Consider the following 20,021-nt stretch of genomic DNA (forward strand, 5'->3'; position numbering starts at 1 on the left):
GTGTTCTGACTCTTCAATTATACGTATCAGTAGCACTGTAGGTCTAAAATGACAACATGCAAACAATGTTTTAAACTCTCCCAACTACAGTGAGATGTCCAGAAGTCAGCGATGAGCAGAATCCACAGCCCTTCACACATGTCTTTCTTCCCCCAGTAGTTAGGTCTTGCTACAGACTTGATTAAAAAAATCCTTGTGAAACTTTGAAAATTCCAGAACCTTAGTTGTAAAACCTGACAACAGACACATATGTGAGGATACCAAGTCATTTTCATCTTTGCAGTGAAGAGGAAGGAATTGTGGCTTGTGAATTTTGTTAGCTGTTGGGGTTTCTGGTACATCTCCATTTTTCTGCCTATCAATTACCCTCCTTCGCTCAAAGGACTGTAAGCTGTTCACTGCAGAACTAGCAAATACTTCTGCCAAGATGGAGTTGTTCTCTGCACAGACAAATTACGCTGCTTCCACAGTGCTTGAATCTCTGCAGGCTTGGAAACTGGTACACTGCCCACCATGCTGACTCCAAGGAGAGCCCCTGCCTCCAGAAGTACCTACTTGAAGGCATGTGAGGAACAAACTATAGCCCTTGGGGGGCAGGGGGGGAACCCTAGAGAGTAAAGCAATGCTATGAAATTATCAAAAATCCTTTGATTTAAGGTTAAGCAAGTCCTTTAAGTGGTCAGCCTACAATTTAACTGACAATCAGCAGCAAGTAATTTAGAAAACTACTACTGAGAGCTACTAAAGAGAGAATCTACAGTGACAGAAATTCTGTGAAGGTGCTAACTTTGAAAGTATGAAAAAGAGAAAATTACCTGGAAAACCAGATATATTCCATCACTTAGATGAAAAATATAGAGAAGCCAGCCATGTTCAAGTACCACTTGCATAATGAAACCATTTTTTTCCCTAGACAAAGCTCCTTATCCCCCTTGATATATTCAACCCTACATTAATGTAAAACTTTCATATCCCCTTACTCCTTTTGCCAAGTGTAATAATTAAAAAAAAAAAAATTAGCAGGCTGTGGTGAAACATTCCAAACGTCAGGACAGACGAAAATAATTGTTGAATAGATGCTTATACAGAGAACTTGAAGATGACTAGCAGTGCTTCTGGCACTAGAAATATTTGAGCAAGTTTCTGGACCCAATTCTTCTCATACTGGATATAAAAAACCACAATTTCTACAAGCTCTTTTTCTATCACTTTTGGACAGAGGAATGTAACCCCTTAGAAGCAGGTGTGTGCATGGATTACAGTATACTTTTCCATTCCATACCACACATTCAAACTGTTCATGAATTCATGTTTAAAGTCGCAAGGGTTTATGCTGTGAATGAGCCACCTGGATGACAGGACGTTCCTTAGATTTACATTTAAATGTTCTCTCCTACACTAAACTTTTGAAGCTTTTATTTCAAAAACTGCCATGTTTATGTATTTTAATAACTATGCTCAAGACTCATTATCTTATATTATACTCCTTCCTTCAGTCTTCCTCCTATGAGCTGAAACATAAGGAAAAATAGCATAGTGTTATACAGAGCTGCATTTGAGTCTTACAGGAAAATGAAATTGCAATAAATATTTCAACTTGTCCCACACACAGTGGGAACTGAATACCAATTCAGTTTAGCATTTAAACAAACAAACAAAAGATCTTAAATCTTTCTGGTAAAACTCACTGGACAGAAAAAAACTTGTGGCCCTACAAACTCTCAACATTTCAGCTGCACAAAAGCTGAACCTAAGCTGCTTCATGCTGGCAGTGGGATTATTTCAGAAGTAGGTGGCAATGCTGTGCCTAGTTTAACAAGGCAAAAAAAAGCACATTCAAATTGTCAGATAAAACAACAGTGCCCCCAGTTACATGAGAACATAGATGCCTACAAGCAAAATACAAACCACAGATGAATCAGAAACTCTGAAAGGCTTTCCACAACTTAAACTTTAAAATGGTTCTATTACAACACAGGCTTCCATTGTTGTATAAAATTAAAAGCTCTAAATCTTCTGGTGAGAAACACCAGAGATCTTTATATTATCAGTGAGATTTACTCAGCTTTAAACAGTGGGAAAAGGGTAGACTCACAAACAGAGTTAGTCTCTGAATTCATATGCTTCCATATGCATACATGAATGCTTACTGAAAATTACCTGTATATAATTACCTCCGTAGGATTTTAAAAACTAACTTCACTTTAAACTTTAACACAACTTCCAAATCTTGACTTCACTAGTTTCTTTCTCACCTGCTTGCCTCTCTGGTATTTTACAAATTTTTGATTCCAATACCAGCAAAGTGCCATAGTTCTGTTCTCCCTGGAAACCTTACCTGGACATGCTCTGTGACTGAGTTTGAACTTTAAAGGTAGCGATAGCTGCAGGTGCTCAGCACCTGAAGAAGGATGGTTTGACCTGTCAAAGTACTTCACTGCAAATGTGCTTGTTTGCAGGCCAGTTACTCTTGAGTCTGACATTTGTTAAAGTAGCTTTGTGTTTTCCCCAACTCATAGTTTAATACTACAGTAACTCTGCTAAAGCATATGTCAGTTGTACACTCTGTTCCCTGCAATTTAATTCTGTTGGAAGACACCAAAGTGTTGATACGTAGAGACAAGGTCTCGGTCAGAACCTGATCTGCATAAAAGATTTCCCCCTCTGAAGTGTCCACTAGTGTATCCAGGGCACGACAGAAGGTATGGAAATCTGGCAAGCAGGTGAGCAAACCTACCTGGATATTTTTTTCACAGTCTGTTTGCTGGTGAAGGGACAGCTCACTTTCTAGAACAAATTTCTTCCCACATTTGTCGCAGATCTGCATGCGCCTGTGAGTGACGTTCATGTGCTTCTCCAGGTACCAGCGTGTGTTAAACACCCTGGGGCACTTCTCACAGGTTAAAGTCTCCTTCTCTTCACACTTTGATTTCTGCACAGGTGCCTTGGGCTCCTTTGCAGTTTTCTTCTTACGCTTGGGGGGCTCCAAACTCTTTCTACGACCCCTTGTAGTTCTGGGTGATGGGGAAGTTGTGGCTGCTGCAGCAGATGCAGCTCTCCTTGTTCTCCTTTGTGCAACACTAACTTTTTCCACACTTTTCTCTTTTTTCTTCTGCCTCTCATTTTCCTCATCATCATTACTGTCTTCAGTGGCCTCTTCCCCACTGTCACCCTCCTCTTCCTCACTGCTGGTCTTAAGAACAGCAGTCTCTTTGGACTGGGAGGGGACACCCTTCTCCCCTTTTGATACATTTAATGTTTGGTTGTTAAGGTTTACCTCTACTATAATCTGCTCCCTTTTGTAAGTCACTTCATCTTCCTCCTCTTCTTCCTCCTCAGAGTCGTCAGAGTTTTCTCTATCTTCCTTCACAGCCCGGACCTCTCCTACCGATCTGTTCTCCCTGAAATACGGCTGCTCCTCTCTTTCATGGAGATGTGGTTTACTCATTTTGCTGTCCACCAACACAGAGTAAGGACTTCCTGACTCTCTCTTGTATACCTTGGTGGACAGATCAAGTTCCTGGCTGGCACCATGATAAAATGTAGGTGGCACTTGACCACGGCGACTGTCCTCTTGCGCCATCCCTGCTACATGTGCAGCACAGTTTTCAACCAACTGTTGGCAAGAATTGGCTGTTTGACTCATTTGGGGGGCCCTGACTCATTGAGCACCTTTAATCCCAGAAAACCAAGTAAGCAGCTTTAAATCAGGATGGACTCTCAAGACTGACGCCTGTGCCATCTACACAGAATGAACAAAGTAAGACTCTCTGCTGGTGTTTAGCACTGATGCGGACGTCACAGAATTCTGGTATTATGGCAAGAGCAGAGCAGTAGTTATTATTCTTCTGGGAAAAGTTGCCAACAAACTGCTGAACATTTTATCTACAAAAGACAACAGAGAAAACAAAAATCAATTAAGAAAATCACTAGAATTGACAACAAATTCTGCATGTGTACAGCTGAGGTAAAGCACAGGGTGCATCACCTATGAGGTATATCTGCTAGGGTGGGACTGTCCTATAGCACTCTCTCAAGCAAAACCAGCAGTTAGGTACAAATACATGTACCTTTTGTAGCGATCAGAACTGGTACTAGACTCCTGAGATATGGAAATCCAGGTAATGAATATCCTCCACCCACCAAAGATCACTGCCACTTGCCTCGGTGCTGGGCCAAGACACTGATCTGTGCTTCTCTTGGACTCTTTGGAGCACCAACAGCCACAAAACTCTGCTCTGCTCCCATAGGCCTCTCCATCAAACAAGGTGCACACCTACACAGAAATAGCTCTTCTCTACCTCCCAAAGGGAGCCCATCCTTACTCAGAAAGGGGACATATACCGAACAACATTCCATTAATGTAGATATGCATGAATAATTTCAATGGAGACATTTTCAACTTGCAGTACTAAATCAGATTAAGAACGCCATGTCCCCTGCCTGTTTCCACCTCAGAGATCCCTCATACAGCCTCTTGGTTTAAGGCACTTATTCTTTTGTCTCATGCTCCCTTCCCCCAGCTACTTATTCCTCAATGCAGTAGCCAAACAATATTACGTTTGCCCATCTAAATTTCATTTGCAGTTATCCAAGTTGGAATTTGACCAGGTCGCTGTTACTTCCTCTTGCAAAAAATGCCACATGATCCCTAATGAATACAAGCAATCAATCTCTCACATCTATTTTTCACCAGGACAATTACCTTTTGGTAGCACAGTATTGCAACATCAAGCCAAGATTTTTGGCTGTGCAGATCAAATCAGTAATACATTGGATCCCGATCAAACAGCATATTCAGAGCTAAACCTGTGACTAGAGGGTGCAGAAAAGAATGAAGGACAGAACCTAAGAGACATCCCATGACTAGAGGACAGAGAAGGGTCCTAACAGAAAATGGATGGATCAAGCAGCTATATACAAAGAAAACTGGATTCCCACTATTGGAATCTGAACAATTCCTTGAGGCTGTAAGCTTGGGCTAAGTCCAGCAGACAGGTATAAAACACTTGGATTTTGCAGAACCTTGTAGCCATTTTTGTTATTCATATTCTTGGAGCAACAATAAAAAAAACACCAACCTAAAGCAGTACTACAGACATGGATTATTATTACAAATTTCCTTCCATATCGTACCGAACTAAAATACTCTCCACACCACAAATGCTGTAACTTCCATCAAAGTGTGTTTTGAAACAATTTAATTGCAATAGTTTCTATTTTACTCTTCCACCAGAAATTTCCCCCTTCAAAGTGAATTTAACTGACCAGAAGATGAACCTACCACTGGTCTCAGAGGCCTGAATAATAAAGATGACTTAACTGTGCCCTACAATCTTTGTGAAGTGACACATTGGGGAAAGCAACAGACCAATAACCAGTCATCTGATTACCAGCTTAAAGTTAATTGAAACAGATTCTTGAACAGGTCTCCAGTTCTTTCCAAATACACTCAAAAAGCGCCCTGAAAGTGCCTGACAGTGTGACCTGCAGACAGACTCACAGCACTGCAACAGCAGGGTCTATTCCCACTGCTGCACACTCACTCCATCCACAGCAGGGTCCCATTTCTCCAGCTCCAGAGGTTAGGCAGGAAGAGCAGTGCCAAGACCCAGCTGGGCTGGGAGATAAGTGGAGACGGGCTGTTAACATTGGCTTGTGATCACAGTAATATTCAGATGGAAAAAAATGTATATTATAAAATAAACTGGTTGTGATTGCAAGCCAAACAACTCGGTACCCAGGAAGGCCCTTAGGAAGTAGCAGGCATGATGAAATCCAGTTTAGCTTTCCTTCAACAAAATTTATTTAAATATTCAGCTCAGAAAAATCACTATGTAGAAAATGATACCCGATTATTTCCTCAGCATATTAAGCATCTCTCACAAGTCACACGAGTAAATCAGGAAGGCTATCAGAATGCTGCGGCTAGATAGCCAGAAAAAGCAAAACTTGTCAGAAAAAGGAGGCTTTACCTCCACCCACCATTTACTGAATTTCAAAATAGTCTCTACATATCCTGTCATCATTTCACCTGTAGTCATTTAAGAAATATTCTGTATAATAAACCACTTTGTATGAACACACTACCACTTCAAATAAAAACAACAAAGGGGCTTATTCTCAGTTATCAAAGCTATTTGGTCTTAAAACCACTTCACTCCGCAGAATCAGTAACCTACTTTCACTTTGAATACACTGCCTGCTACCCTCAAGGGACCGACAACTTTCGAACAACGTTATTTAACAGTCAAACAGCCGGTAAAGCAAAGCCCTCCTTATACATTTAGTACAAACACACTATTAGACTACTAACAGTTCTGAGAGACAGCAGTTTAATGCTGCCCAAAATATTTTAGTGCAAGATTTTTTTTCCTTACATTTCTAAACCCAAATGTAAGAAAGCAGCATATGGATGGTTTTATTTTTGCCACCCCCCACCCCCTATTTTTTTAAAGGTGAATCCACTTTTTTCAAAGTTGCTAAACAGCCTGGGCTCACAGAATTTCAGCCATACTACAAAACTAAGAAATACAGGTTCTGATTAAAATGTAAAAAGGATACACAATTTCAAAGCAATTTTTGAGGACGCTTATCAAGACATAAACCTTAGGAATAACTATTATGAGCACAGAATGAACCTGAGGTACATGCAACACTTAGAAATCAAAGATCATACAAGAAAGGTTTGCAAGCCTACAAATATTGAAGGCTCAAACCCAGAAAAAAGTACAAACTTGCAGACAAATGTGTTGGCAAAGGAAGCATGCGTATGTGGGAGCAACACTTCATACAATGCTTTTGCTACTTCTGAAGAAAAACCCCATTTCTTCACATTAACTGTACTAAAAATAGAACAACTTAAGAGCAGAGAGTGTTAGCACAATTACCTGCCCCAACTTTGACTCAACAGATGCCTTGAAATCAGCACAGACCAAGTGCAATATACTCAGAAGTTAACGACTTTAAACGACATGTCCTCAGTTTGCCCTCAGAGACGGACCAGATTGACAGTCTTGCTATCTCCTATTTTTGTGCCAAGGACATACAACTGGACTTCTCGCAAGCATCCACCAGACACCGACACTGATGTAAAGAAAAACACTGCTTCTTCCAGCTTTTGCAGTAAATGAAGTGGTTGCACAGTCATTTCTGCATATCAAGGTTCCCTATGAGCTCCTGACCCCTGCATGGCCTACAGCTGTGTGCCTGCTATCACCGACAGCCTGCCAGCTCCGCAGCTGTGCACTTAACTACTCTTCCTTTACGCCTGGATGTTTCCAGTGGCTCCCATAAAAGCATACAAGAGGCACTCTGGGGCCCTCCACAACCAGCGATGACCCTGCCACTCCTGGTCAATGTGACAGTGGCCTAATTTTGTTTATTTTTAACCAGTTTAAATGCTGCCCATATAAAAGTTATATTAGCTCTGAAAAATGTCAGACGCTGGTCTAATTCACATCTCACTGTAGGTTGGCAAGTCCAGAAGCACTGCAGGCACAACAGTGATTTGTCTACTGACACAAAGATGGCATTGAATCAATTTTTTACTTCATTACCATCTGGAAGTTCCCCTTACTCTTCCCAGATAGTCGTAAGGACCAGAAAATTCCTTTTAAAAACACACCCATGCTTCAATTCACAAATCAGAGGCATCTGCTTGAGTAAGTTTTACACACACTGTAAAGAAAAAGAGAAGGAAGGCTAAAACCTTGGGGCTTTCCTGCAGCTCACCTACTTCTTACATGAAAAGTTAATATTATGAAAGAAGATATTGCATTGCAATTGCCAATGTCCAACATTAAAAATGTATTAATTTATTAGCCATCCACTATTTTCTTGCTTTCCTATAAGACAGCCTTTCAAGACAGGCACAGAATATAATTTTTCCTAGCCATCTGTACTAGATTTCACTTCCAACTTGGTACAGTAAGAAGTGCTCTCAACATATCTCACAAGACACCAAGACAAAATTATTTCTCCAAAAGTACACAGCACCTAACACACAGGGGAATAATCTAAGCCACAGCTAACTGCAGCACTGAAATACCACACACCTTCTACAAGCATCACAGAATATTTGTACTTCCTTTACAACACAAGACCTCTTAACTTCACAGCAGACAACCCTCAAAACTTCTTCTTCCTCTCTTCAATTTAAGAGCAGACAGATCTCAGTTTAACAGCAGCTCTTAAATGGATACAGTCAAGAGGCACTGCAAGGTATAAACAGGTTTTCCACTCTGCCATGTAGGTGTATCGACCACTATACATAAAATCATATTCCACAACAAAGCTTGAGCATCTTGACATTTGAAATTTTCTTTTCCATAAAACAAGACTTTGGCTCAGACTACAGTTAGAAAAAGTTAACAAAAAAATAACTGTTATAATTAAAGGCAATGTCGGCAATGTCATTTTGCATATGCATTAACAATCTAAAGTTTTTAAGGATTCTGCACACCTTTTGGTTGGAAGCTACAGTCCAACAGCTCCACTAAGTCCTGGGGCAATCAGATCTGCACACAGTTTACAAGTGGTGAAACAATCATGTGCATAAATAATTTACATTATTTAAGATAATGTCCCAATTTCAAATTAGTCAAGTAGTTCTGGAAGAAACTACACTCAGAACAGGAGTAAGGGCAATGGTTGCTGGTTGAGGGGATTAATTAGATACAGTTCCAACATTACACCAAACCTGGGACATGTTAAGAGTCTGGCTACCACCCAAATTTCTAACCAAAACTGGAACACCAGCTTCCCTTCTTCCTCTCTACTCATCAGGTAGAAACTTCTAGTACAGCTAAAACCTACATGAATTCATAGCCCAAGTGTAGCTCTACCTTTTCCAAGGGAGAAGTTATCATTAAGTTAAACACATTTACACCCACTAGTCACATTATTTGGATACATAAGTAGTATTACTACATAAGTAGGACTATGACAAACTCGCATGTGTTTATTTTGAAAGGCTGATAAGACAATGCATCATTCTGGTAAGTAAAAATGCAGAGGTAAGTAAGAGTGTGATTTTTTACTTTGCTTCTGTTTAATATTAATCAGTGTTACCCATCAATGAATTTCAAGTCATCAATTTCATCAGCAAACAGGACAGAAATACAAGAAAATGCATCAGGAAAACATAATTTGCATTGCAGATACAACTTAACTTGAAGTATACTGCCCAACAGACAGTTCTGCTGTATTTTTCGTAAAAATAAGAAAACATTAATGCTTTCTCACTACAACTCTGCTCCATGAAATCCTTACATAAAGTGAATTCTGAAAAGCATATTACCAAAAAATAACCAGAGACTGAAACGTGAAAAAACAGTGTTTAACGAAAACGGTCCAGTCACCTACAGTTCAACACATTAGCAGTATTTCAGAGCACATGAAAAAAAGTTTCAATATACTCGCACAGTCTGAAGAACAGGTGCATGAAACAGAATAGTGCACAGACACAGCAATTCCCAGTTAGTGGGAAAACACATCTGGTACAAGTTACATCATGTAAGCGGATAGTAATCAGGACTATAACACAAGAGGGAATTATTTATATCATCGTACAATCACTCCTTTCTTGTGCATCTCAGCTGCTTTATATGCAAAAAACCTGAAAATATGTTCTTAAGTGGTAGGTTTTATCTCAAGACAGAGCCACAGTCAGCACATCCTCAGTTTTTGCATTTCTATGGGCAAGTACTCAAGCCTGCTTTTGTCCATGTAAATGCAAAATAAAGACTGACTGCTACTAACGATCTATTCTGTCATCTGCTAGACGTCAAGGGACAGCTTGCAACACCCACCTAAGAGATGGTATCTGTAATAGGTTCCCGCTTAGTAGAGCTACAAAGGGAAGGAGGGAAGAGTGATCCTGTCTCCTAGATCAGGAGAATTTTGGCAGCTGACACAGCCTTTGGGAATATGGTATAACAGAGCAAGAGGATGTTTGGAAACTGCATTCACGATTCTGGGACTCTTCTGTAAAAAACAGAAAAATAGTAACTCTTCACTGCAAGTTCAAAATTCACTTGAAACACATCTTCCCATCAACTCATAAAAGATTGATGATTTTCCCATCAACTCATAAGACCTAAAATGGCGTGTGGCACTGTGGGGCTTGGGTTTTGGTGAAATTAAAGCTATGCCATATATTTGGGCATCTCTGTCTCAAATGGATTAGTCTTGGTACAACTAAGCAAACCAACATGCACATCATAAAAAAAATCAGCAACGCTGGCAGTAGCTGGAAGTACCGCAGCGAGTCCTGGCAGGGAAACAAAAGACTGGAGAGCAAATAAATACTGTCTAATTCTTGAAGTAAAGGTCTGGGCAGAAGTACGTTTAATGGGGCGGTATATGAAAGCCTGAAGATGCAATACAGCATCTAGCCTGTCCCATCTTCCAGTTATTAAAGGAATGGTCAAAAAAAATAATCTATCATAGGTATCTTGCTACCTCAGCAGGCAACATATTTTCACTGTATGAAGCTGGCTATTTGCCTGTAAGTATTTAACAGTCTAATGGAAAATGAAGCAGACCATATTTCCAATTCCAGAAAAACGCCTTCTACTAATATCCTGCAGCTAAAACATATAAACTACGATAAAAAAACCTTCAGGCTTTTTCCATTTCTTAAGATTAATTATTTGGCTGTATCTAGAAATCTGGTTTGAAGGACAAAGGCTTTCAAACCAGTGATTTCCAGAACTGTGAATCTGGATTTTTCTCAAGCACTGTCTCCACAGAAGATAGTTTAAGAGGTTGCCATTTCAGAATTCAGCAGCATTATAATCCCTCATCTTTTGCAGTAAACTGAAGGCTTTCTATTGCCTATGAACGAGGTTTAGATATGACAGCCATAAACCTCAACATTTTTCTTTTACAAGGCAACATCTTGAAAAGTTCTAGTACACCATGATATACTCTCGAAAGTCTAAGACCTTACTACTACCTTAAATATATAAAAATTAAACACTTGTGACTGAATCGGCAACTTCCTTGTATTCAAATCTATTGTTGTGTCCCATCTGTGTATTTCAAAGCAAGATGAAAACAAAACTAGGTAGTTACCACTCAACAGATGTACATGCCTTTCACATCTATTACTTTTCTGTAATTGGCTACTTGAAGACACATATACAAAACAAAAAAAGCTTTATATGACCACATTAACACATTATCTGTCCCTTCAAATTCATATACTCATCAAAATATGTGCCAGACGTTCAAAACTACCCACTGCTATGATACTGTAGAGTAACTGTTCATCCCATTAAGCTACTTTGCTCCATATCACTTTTTATTGCCTAGTTTTCTCTTTGTTTGGTGGCAAGATTCCTTTTTGCTTTAAAAACTCTTGCTTTCATCACTATCTGCTCAGGTATCTTCTTGAAGGCTAGTAAAAACTACACCAAGACTTTAAACCGTCCATTTCTATTCACAGATACAAGTAAGTGCACTACTTTTCAAACATCACTAACTTATTCTAAGATTGCAAGTAAATGTGCTAACAACACAGGCTACACATAAAGCTGTATGAAAACAAAAAGGAAATCTATCATCAAGATCTGTAGTTTTGTTTCCCAAAGTTAGCATTTTTCCTCCCAGAGATAAAGAGTGTAGAAAGATGCAATAGATATGCATCTGTGTCTTTGAATATGTAGATAGGGAACAGTTAAGAGAGGTCCAAAAATGCAAATGGTCTGTAAAGTTGACAGGTAGACTTCCACCTGGACATTTATGCTGGAGGAAAGGTGGTTTTCCTCAGACAGCACTAACTTGGCAAGAAATAATAAACTTTTATATCCAGAATAGATTTAACGTCCTCTCCTTGCAAACCCTAAAAGAGACCTCTGCAATACGCAGAATACAAGCAAAAATCAAGTTTTGGATTTTTTTACAGAAGGGTTCAGTTTAAGAAAACTCAGACAGGTTCACTTACTTGCTTACAGCTTTTTGTTGACCAGCCTGTACTACACATCGCAGCATGTAACGTGCTCCTGTACTGTTTTCTTTTACACTGTAATAACTGAATGTTTAAAATAATCTCATCTGAGCTAAGAGCACGATGTTACACACACACTACACAGGGTTCCTCAAATTTACAATTATAATGTAATTGTAAAAAAGATTTTTAATTCATTTCCCGTCTACCAGTTTATCCTAAAAAAAAAACAAAAAACAACACAAAACAAAACCAAAACTCTGTTAAATATTTTGAAACTTTGCTGAGTGTGGTATGTAGTAGAAAAAAAGATCTAAATAGCAAAATCTTCTTTGACTTCACAAAGTGTGAATTTGACCTCTCCAAAATAGAGCTTGTTCTTTTCACATCATTGGAATGTGCTTACACATAGGTTTAAAATCCACTCCATTTTTCATTTAGAGCTCTTTACACACTAGATAATTTTGACTTTGAAACCAGCAACAAGTTTTTAAAAACCCTTCATAGCAACAAAATAGCTTCCACCAGCAGCTGCACAACTGCCCTCTGCGCAGTTGCAGATGCACTAGCTAGGAGCGTGACTCGCCCACTCTTACTGGCAAATGCTGCGCTGATGGAGAATTAGTAAAAGGAGCTTTCCCTTCTTTTCCTTACCTGGGCTTCTCCTCCTATCTCCTTTCAAACAGCCCATAAAAACACATGTCCATTCCTGTAGAGTTTCAGTTTTATAACTTCTAGCAGCATTTTAACTACTGAATCGCCAGACACTACTTGGATCAAGCTCAGCTAATCATGGTTAATACAAAGCTGGTATGTGTGTTCGTGCAAGCACAAATCACCAGCATGCATTTAAGTAAATCTAGTGTTGATAAAGTCTAATGTGCCAATACCAAAACTATATTATTGTGCGTTTCTTCTTGCACTGTGTCACAACGCTCCTGTAAACCCTAAACATAGCCATTTGGTATGGTTATCTTCCACTACCAAATACTGTCTTGTTTTGAGCAACCGTATTTTCTGAAACATTAACACACTGAGTTTGTTTTCAATGCACAATGTAAACTTTTGGGAAGACAGTCTTGCTTTTATAATACTTACATAATTTAACAGAGCACATTTAACAACACAAATTTATCAGCTTCCAATAAATGCCAACCAAATAACAATACTTCAACAGAACTCCTACTTGCACATATTCCACCTCTGCAAGTAGAAGCTACATTCAGCACTCTCCCTGAAGTTACCAGGGTCAGACATAGAGATATAAAGCTGTTCAGCAAGTCTATGCGTGATCAAAACAGACACTGTACCACAGCAGCAGTTCATTTCAACCTTCACATGGTTCTACAGTTGCAATACTCAAGCATACACACTCTTCCCAATGATACAGCGGATTTTATTTCCAGTTTTTCCTCTAATTCATTATGCAGCTATTATCTCTGCTTTGTATTTAAAATTCCTTCTGGGCAAAGTAAGGACAATTATCAGGTAAAGCCAAAGTTACTTGTTCATTTTAATCTGATCTAAATCTGTGTGGCTGCCCAAGGAGGCAGCATACTTTTTCCCTGTTTATATGCCAACACCGGCATTCTCATGGGTTGCCAGGTGAGATGCCTTGGGAAAACAGTCTGCCCGGAAAATAACCATTCCTTGTGATAAATTTTCATCCGGATCAGTTCTCTGAACCAGCTCACCATGCAACTTCATAAATACTTCTGTCCATTACAAGATCTTGCTTCCTGAAATAACCAATTTGTTCTACAGGTGCAATCTGGCTTTCACCTTCCACAAAATAGCAACATAAGAGAACCAGGAGCACAATAATGGATTTGTGGGGAAGAAAATCTGAGGATGACACTTAAGAATTTAACTTGAAAAAATAATGTATTTTCAAGAACATGTAACAAACAGGAAAATTTCTCAAATCACTTCAGACTTTGCATAGCCCATGCTTTCATTTCAAAAGAAGTATCAAATTATTATGAAAATACTCTTAGATAAAAGTTCTCTCTCCTTACTGAGTGTTTATAATTTAAACCCACAGATCTGTCTTTAAAAACAGCAGGATCAGATCAGAGTTACAGGATTCAAGTCAAACCTACATCTTGGCAAAGGTCTGAATGAAGTATCAGAAACCAACCTACCCAGTAGCACATGAGTTCCAAATCTCAGCAATGAGATATTGCCTTTACAGCAGCCAGCAAGTTTCAGTATGATGGGGAGAACGCTTGGGGGGGGGGGGGGGGGGGGAACCAAAAAACCACCACACCCCAAACCCCAAAACTTTTATTTTCCCTCTTCACAAAAAGGAACAATGGCTACTTCACTTCCTAAGCAAGACAGGGAATAGCATCTCAGTAAGACTGGGGTTATTTGTGCAAAGGGTGGGGTGAGAAGGGAAAAAGAATATCCACTGACAACAGGGATAATTGACTCCATCTTATTGTCTGAATTTAAAGTGCTTGGAGTGTGGGATAACATAAGTCAGTCATGCACAGGAGGTACCATGTTAAATGATTTCATAGCACCACAAGTGGGCTAGGTAATTCATCAAAGATCAGTAGAAGGTGGGATCCTTCATCAAGAAATCTGCAGCTTAGAGAAAAAGCTATAAAAATCTGAGAGAGGAAAAAGAAAACAGAATAATTTAGGAAACAAATTTTTAAAAGGCAGTAGAAAACAAGTGTAATACAGTAAGGCGAGGGGACACCAAACCAGAAAACAGAAGTATTATAACAAATTTAGAAAGTACAATTGGAAGAAGAAAAGTGCAACCAGGTATATGTTTAAAAAACCTGCCTGGCAAAAAGTTTCAATTACATTCAGGGAATAATTTTTCTCAGACCTTTAAACTGCAGTCCGCATGGCATTTCACTCTGACTAATAAGATTTTGTCCTGCAGCTAGTAAGTGTGAAATGAATGGTTCAAGACACACACATTACAATAAAGCAAAATAGAGATTCTCAGCAGCCATTTTTACTATTACACGACACAGGCGATCAAGATTTATTAGGGTATGTTTCTGTCCCTGCTAAAGACTTCTGAAGTCACAGCTGTATGTCACAACTTCTATTTTCTTAATGTCAAGCCTGCTGTTGTCCCAGTATCCCAATATGTCCATCATAAAGTGACATGCAGTTAAAACACAGGAAATCTAAGCACAGTGCATAGTGCATGTCACTTAACAGGGAACTCGAATCTACTACAGTGAGAAAGCATACAAAACATACTGAGGAATGAAAATGCACCTGACACCGTTTGAGAAACACCTCAAATCTGCTAGGCTGAAAAAGAAAAAAAGGGGAAAGTTACTGGACTTAAGGATCATTATTGCACAAAATAGTGTAATTCGTTATGAAGGCTAGAGCCAACAAACCATTAGTATGAGCAGGAAGAAGAGCTGCTTCTTTAGAACACATGTAGCAAAAAATATCTGCATCAATCAGAAAACATAAATACTCCTGTTCAGCAAATGTCCAGAAATATTACAGTGACACAGCTAGTTGACAGTACCAGCTACATGTTAAGGTACTGGGCACTAACAGCAACCAGACTTTTCATTAGAAATAATCAGCCTTCTACCATTAAAATTCGCAGTTCTCACGATATGTAATTTGTCTTCAGACAACAGTATTAAGACACATTCCATAATTCCCTTTTCATCACATAAGTACTAAAAAGGCTTAAATAAGCATGACCTGCGAGCAACTGTGGGTTCAGAACAGATTTTTACTGACTTCCATGAGACTAGTCAGCCATAGGAAAAGCAAAGTTCTAGTAAGCTTTCTGCACCTGCAAGATTCAGCTATGCTCCAACTCAAATATTTGTAACTTTCTGTACATTCTGTTGTCTGTAAATTTTCACCTATAAAACTTTCTGCTTGTAAAAAAATAAGAGCTCTACTACTTTATCCTACCAGGCCATCTGTCTTCACAGGGGTACCACAAATATGCCTCCAAAATTCCAGCTGAAAAACTTTCTGTTCACCTTTATTTAGTACCTGGGACAGAATGGAATTGGCTTAACAGGTTTTGTCTCAAATATTAATATGGATCCTAATTCCAGTAACCTATCTTCAAGCAGGCCCACTTGCCTTTCATATTACATTCCCAAGACCACTTCTTTCACTGAAACAAGTTTCAAAACTTAGAAACACACGAACAAGACAGCATAAAGTGCTGGTTGTTGCTTAGCATAGCTAAATGTTTCTCTTGAGTGAAAACTACTAGTCTGAAACCTCCTCAGGGAAGGGTGTCTGAAACTGTCAAGCTAATGCAAGCTGCTAGTGTTAATGAGTTTAAGCTGCTGGCACCAGAGCTACAGCGAGTTTCACTCCCTATGCAATTGTTTTCCAGTAGGGAGGAGCAACCTAAAAATCGCCAATTTAAGATCACTTGGAAAATTAAGCATTTACAAAGGTAATTTGGTACTAGAAGTTTAGGTTCTAATGAACTAGGAAAGTCTGTCTCTCATGCTTTTCCTAGTTATGAGAGCTACACTAATTCTACTTAAGAGTTATAAGCGAACCCCACCAACTCTGTAAAATACTGAAAATGAAGAGCCTGCAAAGACCAAAGACGGTATATAACTTTACTCACACTCATGTATGTGTTTAAACAGAGTTTGCAGCTTCCAGGACAAATCATGTTTTTATTAAAATGTTCTTAACGGTACAAAATTTGTCACTTCAACACAAAACATCCTTTAATGATGATTATTTAGAGTTTTGATACAGCAAAGGAATTATTGCAAAGTTTTAAAACTATGTAAGCCTCATACTTATAATGGAAACAGCTGAAAGTTAGGCATTTAGATCCACAGAAAAAACTACACACTCTTCTTGCTTGGAAAACACTGAAATAATTCAACCATGCTTCCTCAGCTTGAGGAAGCTCAAGACATTACAGGCTCCTGTCAACTGTAAACAGTTAACTGCTCATTTGACTGCATTAATATTTAAAGCATATAACTTCATGATAATGAAATTACCTCTGCGTAAAAATCCGTATTTGTGTCTAACTGGGGGGGGGGACACACCCCAAACTTTGGTATCGTAAGATTCTGAAAAGACAAATAGCACATATTTAGCAAAATGTAAACCAGTATTGTTTTGAAAAACAAAATTATATTCTTTAAAATTTATTTCATCTTCCATTTAGAAGCCAAGATCTGGATCTTGTAGGGAGAACACTGTTTCACAGCAGAATACATTAAGAGATCAGCTGTTCTGTGCTGTAACCAAGAATGGTTACAAAAATATTTTAATACAATAATAATATGAAAAATCAGGTTGTTACAGAACATATAAATCCTCTCAATTGGTTGGTACTTCCAATTATGACTCTCTTTGGTGGGGTTAGAAAGAAATATATTCTTTGATAAGGTGTATTACATAGTGTGCCACAGAGAAATAGGTCACTGATGACATGCAGTTTTGTAACCACCTTAAATATACCTGTGTCTATCTCAAACATGCTACTGGTACAACACTCTTCCATTAGACACCGATATGACCAAGACTGGAAGATGGGATCTGGTTTACTGAAAATACCTATTTAATGCAGTTGCACAAACTCAAAGGACTCTTTCCAAGTCATTCTTACATGGACATCTCACCCTCTAGGTGGTATGATACCAGAAAAGGTGTGTTTGAGCTAGAAGCACTTTCTGGTACATACAAAGACTTTCCACCCTTAGATGAAATTGCACCTCTCAGTCTGAAATTTCCACATTCTATGATTCTGGCAAAGTGAGTAAGAACAGAACATCCCAGTATCTCGCACTTGCAACATAACCTGACAAACCACTTTTACAGTATAGCCCTTATATATACCTAACCATTCATACAAAACTGCTGAAGAATTTACTCTCCAGAAATCTGAAGTAGCTGTAAATATCAGTCAGCAAATACTAGACAAAATTATAAATAAAATCTTAAGTCTCTGACATCCTACAAAATGCAATTGCTTAGTTAGAAGAATAAAAAGCCTCCATGATTTTGCACTTTTCTTTCAAATACATACCTTCTGGAAAAGCTTTCAAAATTTCTATCCCTCAACTACACATTTAATCGGTGAGTTTATCTCAACTTTATTATCAACATCTAAATTTAAGTGTTGGCTGCCTGGGGCAGGTATGGGGCTCTTCATGCATTCAGCACAACCACCACATTGCAAGTGCTTGATTAATCTCTATTAAGGAAGGCGGAGGGTGGGGGAAGCATCTTACGTGCAGGAAGAAAGACAGATAAAGGGGTTTCAGATAGGTACCTGATGAGAACACTGAACTTATGTAAAGGATGTGAATCACCTGTTACCATAAAATACTAGATCCTTTTAAAAGTACATTTTGCAACTCCACAGCCCCTTGAACACCACCAATGTCCACAGTCCTGCATCTATAAAACGCCTATTTGCCTCCTGAAGAGAAAGAGTGCCCAACTTCCACAGGCAAACAATCAAGCTGCAGTCAATCAGCAAGGTGACAAATCAAGGTGCACTAGACCATCCTTCATAAATCCATGCTCACACATTACAACTCCTTAATTCAGCACGTACACACATACCGCGCACCATCATTCTCTTGATCCACCGCGCATACACCACTGTCAACAAAGCATGTGCCAGTTGCCATTCCCAGAACAATACAGCTCAGGTCATCCTCTGAAAATATAAAAAAGCGCATTCCTCACATCCTTTATGTCTACAGTACTTGCCTCGCTTTGACTTAAATCACTTCTACCGCCCAAGATGCCAAAACTCAGCTGTGATTAAACATACTTACATAATACTATTAAGACCAAACAGATACACTACCTTGAAGCATATCTTTTCATTCTAACAATACCTATACCAAGACATCCACAGGACCGAAAGTTGCACAGAAGGCAGTTAAAAATCAAAATCAAAACCAGAACCCGAGGGCGCACATACCACAACATATGTCCTGGGAGCAAAGAGAAGGGGAAGATATCCAAGCAAAAGACTGAGAAAACATCTGATTTTTCCCTCCACGCACCTGGACCCAGAACCCGCAACTCCAGGAGGTAACAGTTCATTTCCTCACCTACTCAATGACAACTCCAGTCCCAGAAGCGACTGCATTTAAGAACCGCGTCCCCTCCTAACAATCGCGGACCGTGCACCGTCGTGGCTGCACAATTAGCAAGTGACAAGGAGGAAGGAGAGCGCTGCCGGTGGCCCCCACACCTCCATGCCGCCGCTCCGCGGGAGGGGGCTGGAAAGCAAAGGCAGAAGGGGAAGGGAGGTGTGGGCAGGCAGTCCAGCACAGCCAAATGCAGCAAGAACTCCCCGCACACACACTGGCTTCGTGCAACTCACCTTCCCTCCCCTCCCCCAGGCAGGTGGCACAGCCCCCTCTCAGCGGGGTGCAGCAGCCAGGGCAGATCCCCCGGCCCTCCGGCAGCATTCCTCGCCCGCCGCCCCCCCTCCCCCCTCCCCCGGCGGGGGACTCCTCTGGCTGCGCCCCTGCCGCCTGGGGGGTGCCCTGCCCGCCCCATGCTGCCCGGGGGGGGCTGCAGGCCGGCCACGGCGCTGCCCTGCCACCCCCTCTCCCTTGCAGGCCGGGAGGCGGCTCTGCCCTGCTCCCTCCGTCACCCGCCCCCGAGCTGGGCCTAGTGTTATTCGGCGGCTGCCGCCAGGCCCGAGGGGAAGGGGGAAGGGGATCCCCAGCCGAGCGGCCGGCCCGCACTCACCCAGGCCGATCCCCTCAGGGCCGCCCCCGCCGCCTTCCATTGCCGGGCAGCGAGGGGAGGGGGGCACAGGCGAGGAGGCGAGGCGGGAGGGCGGAGGGCAGGGCGGCCGGGGCCCTCCCCTCTCTCCCTCCGCTCGGCCCCCTCAGCCGCCGCCGCGGCGCTCGAGTAGCCGCTGGTTCGGGCTCAGGCCCAGGCCCCGCCGCGGCCGGCGGACGCGGCTCCCGCTCCCCTCCGCCGCCGCCGCCGCAGCGCTACGTGGCCGCCGCAGCCAGTCTCGCGACTCCGCCGCGCGCACGCGCGCGCGCGCGCCGCTGCGGGCGCGCGCCGAGGAGGCGACTGCTGCGCGCGGGCG

General features: G+C 40.8%; 1 protein-coding gene across 2 annotated transcripts in view; it reads right to left on the reverse strand.

Moving 5' to 3' along the window:
• The window catches only part of ZNF652 (zinc finger protein 652), a 26,078-nt gene extending 6,149 nt beyond the window's left edge, over positions 1 to 19,929 (reverse strand). Inside the window, exons 1-3 of one of the 2 annotated variants that reach the window (XM_056362486.1) lie at positions 19,670 to 19,929; positions 19,021 to 19,191; positions 2,738 to 3,885 (exon numbers count right to left, since the gene is read on the reverse strand). In XM_056362486.1, coding sequence (XP_056218461.1) covers positions 2,738 to 3,646 — 909 coding nt within the window. In that variant the 5' untranslated portion in view covers positions 3,647 to 3,885; positions 19,021 to 19,191; positions 19,670 to 19,929. The remainder of the gene's footprint in view (positions 1 to 2,737; positions 3,886 to 19,020; positions 19,192 to 19,669) is intronic. The other variant, XM_056362485.1, reaches the window with a different exon arrangement.
• Positions 19,930 to 20,021: the final 92 nt, after the last annotated feature.

Source organism: Falco biarmicus, chromosome 17 (assembly GCF_023638135.1).
Source record: "Falco biarmicus isolate bFalBia1 chromosome 17, bFalBia1.pri, whole genome shotgun sequence".
Taxonomy (NCBI): Eukaryota; Metazoa; Chordata; class Aves; order Falconiformes; family Falconidae; genus Falco; species Falco biarmicus.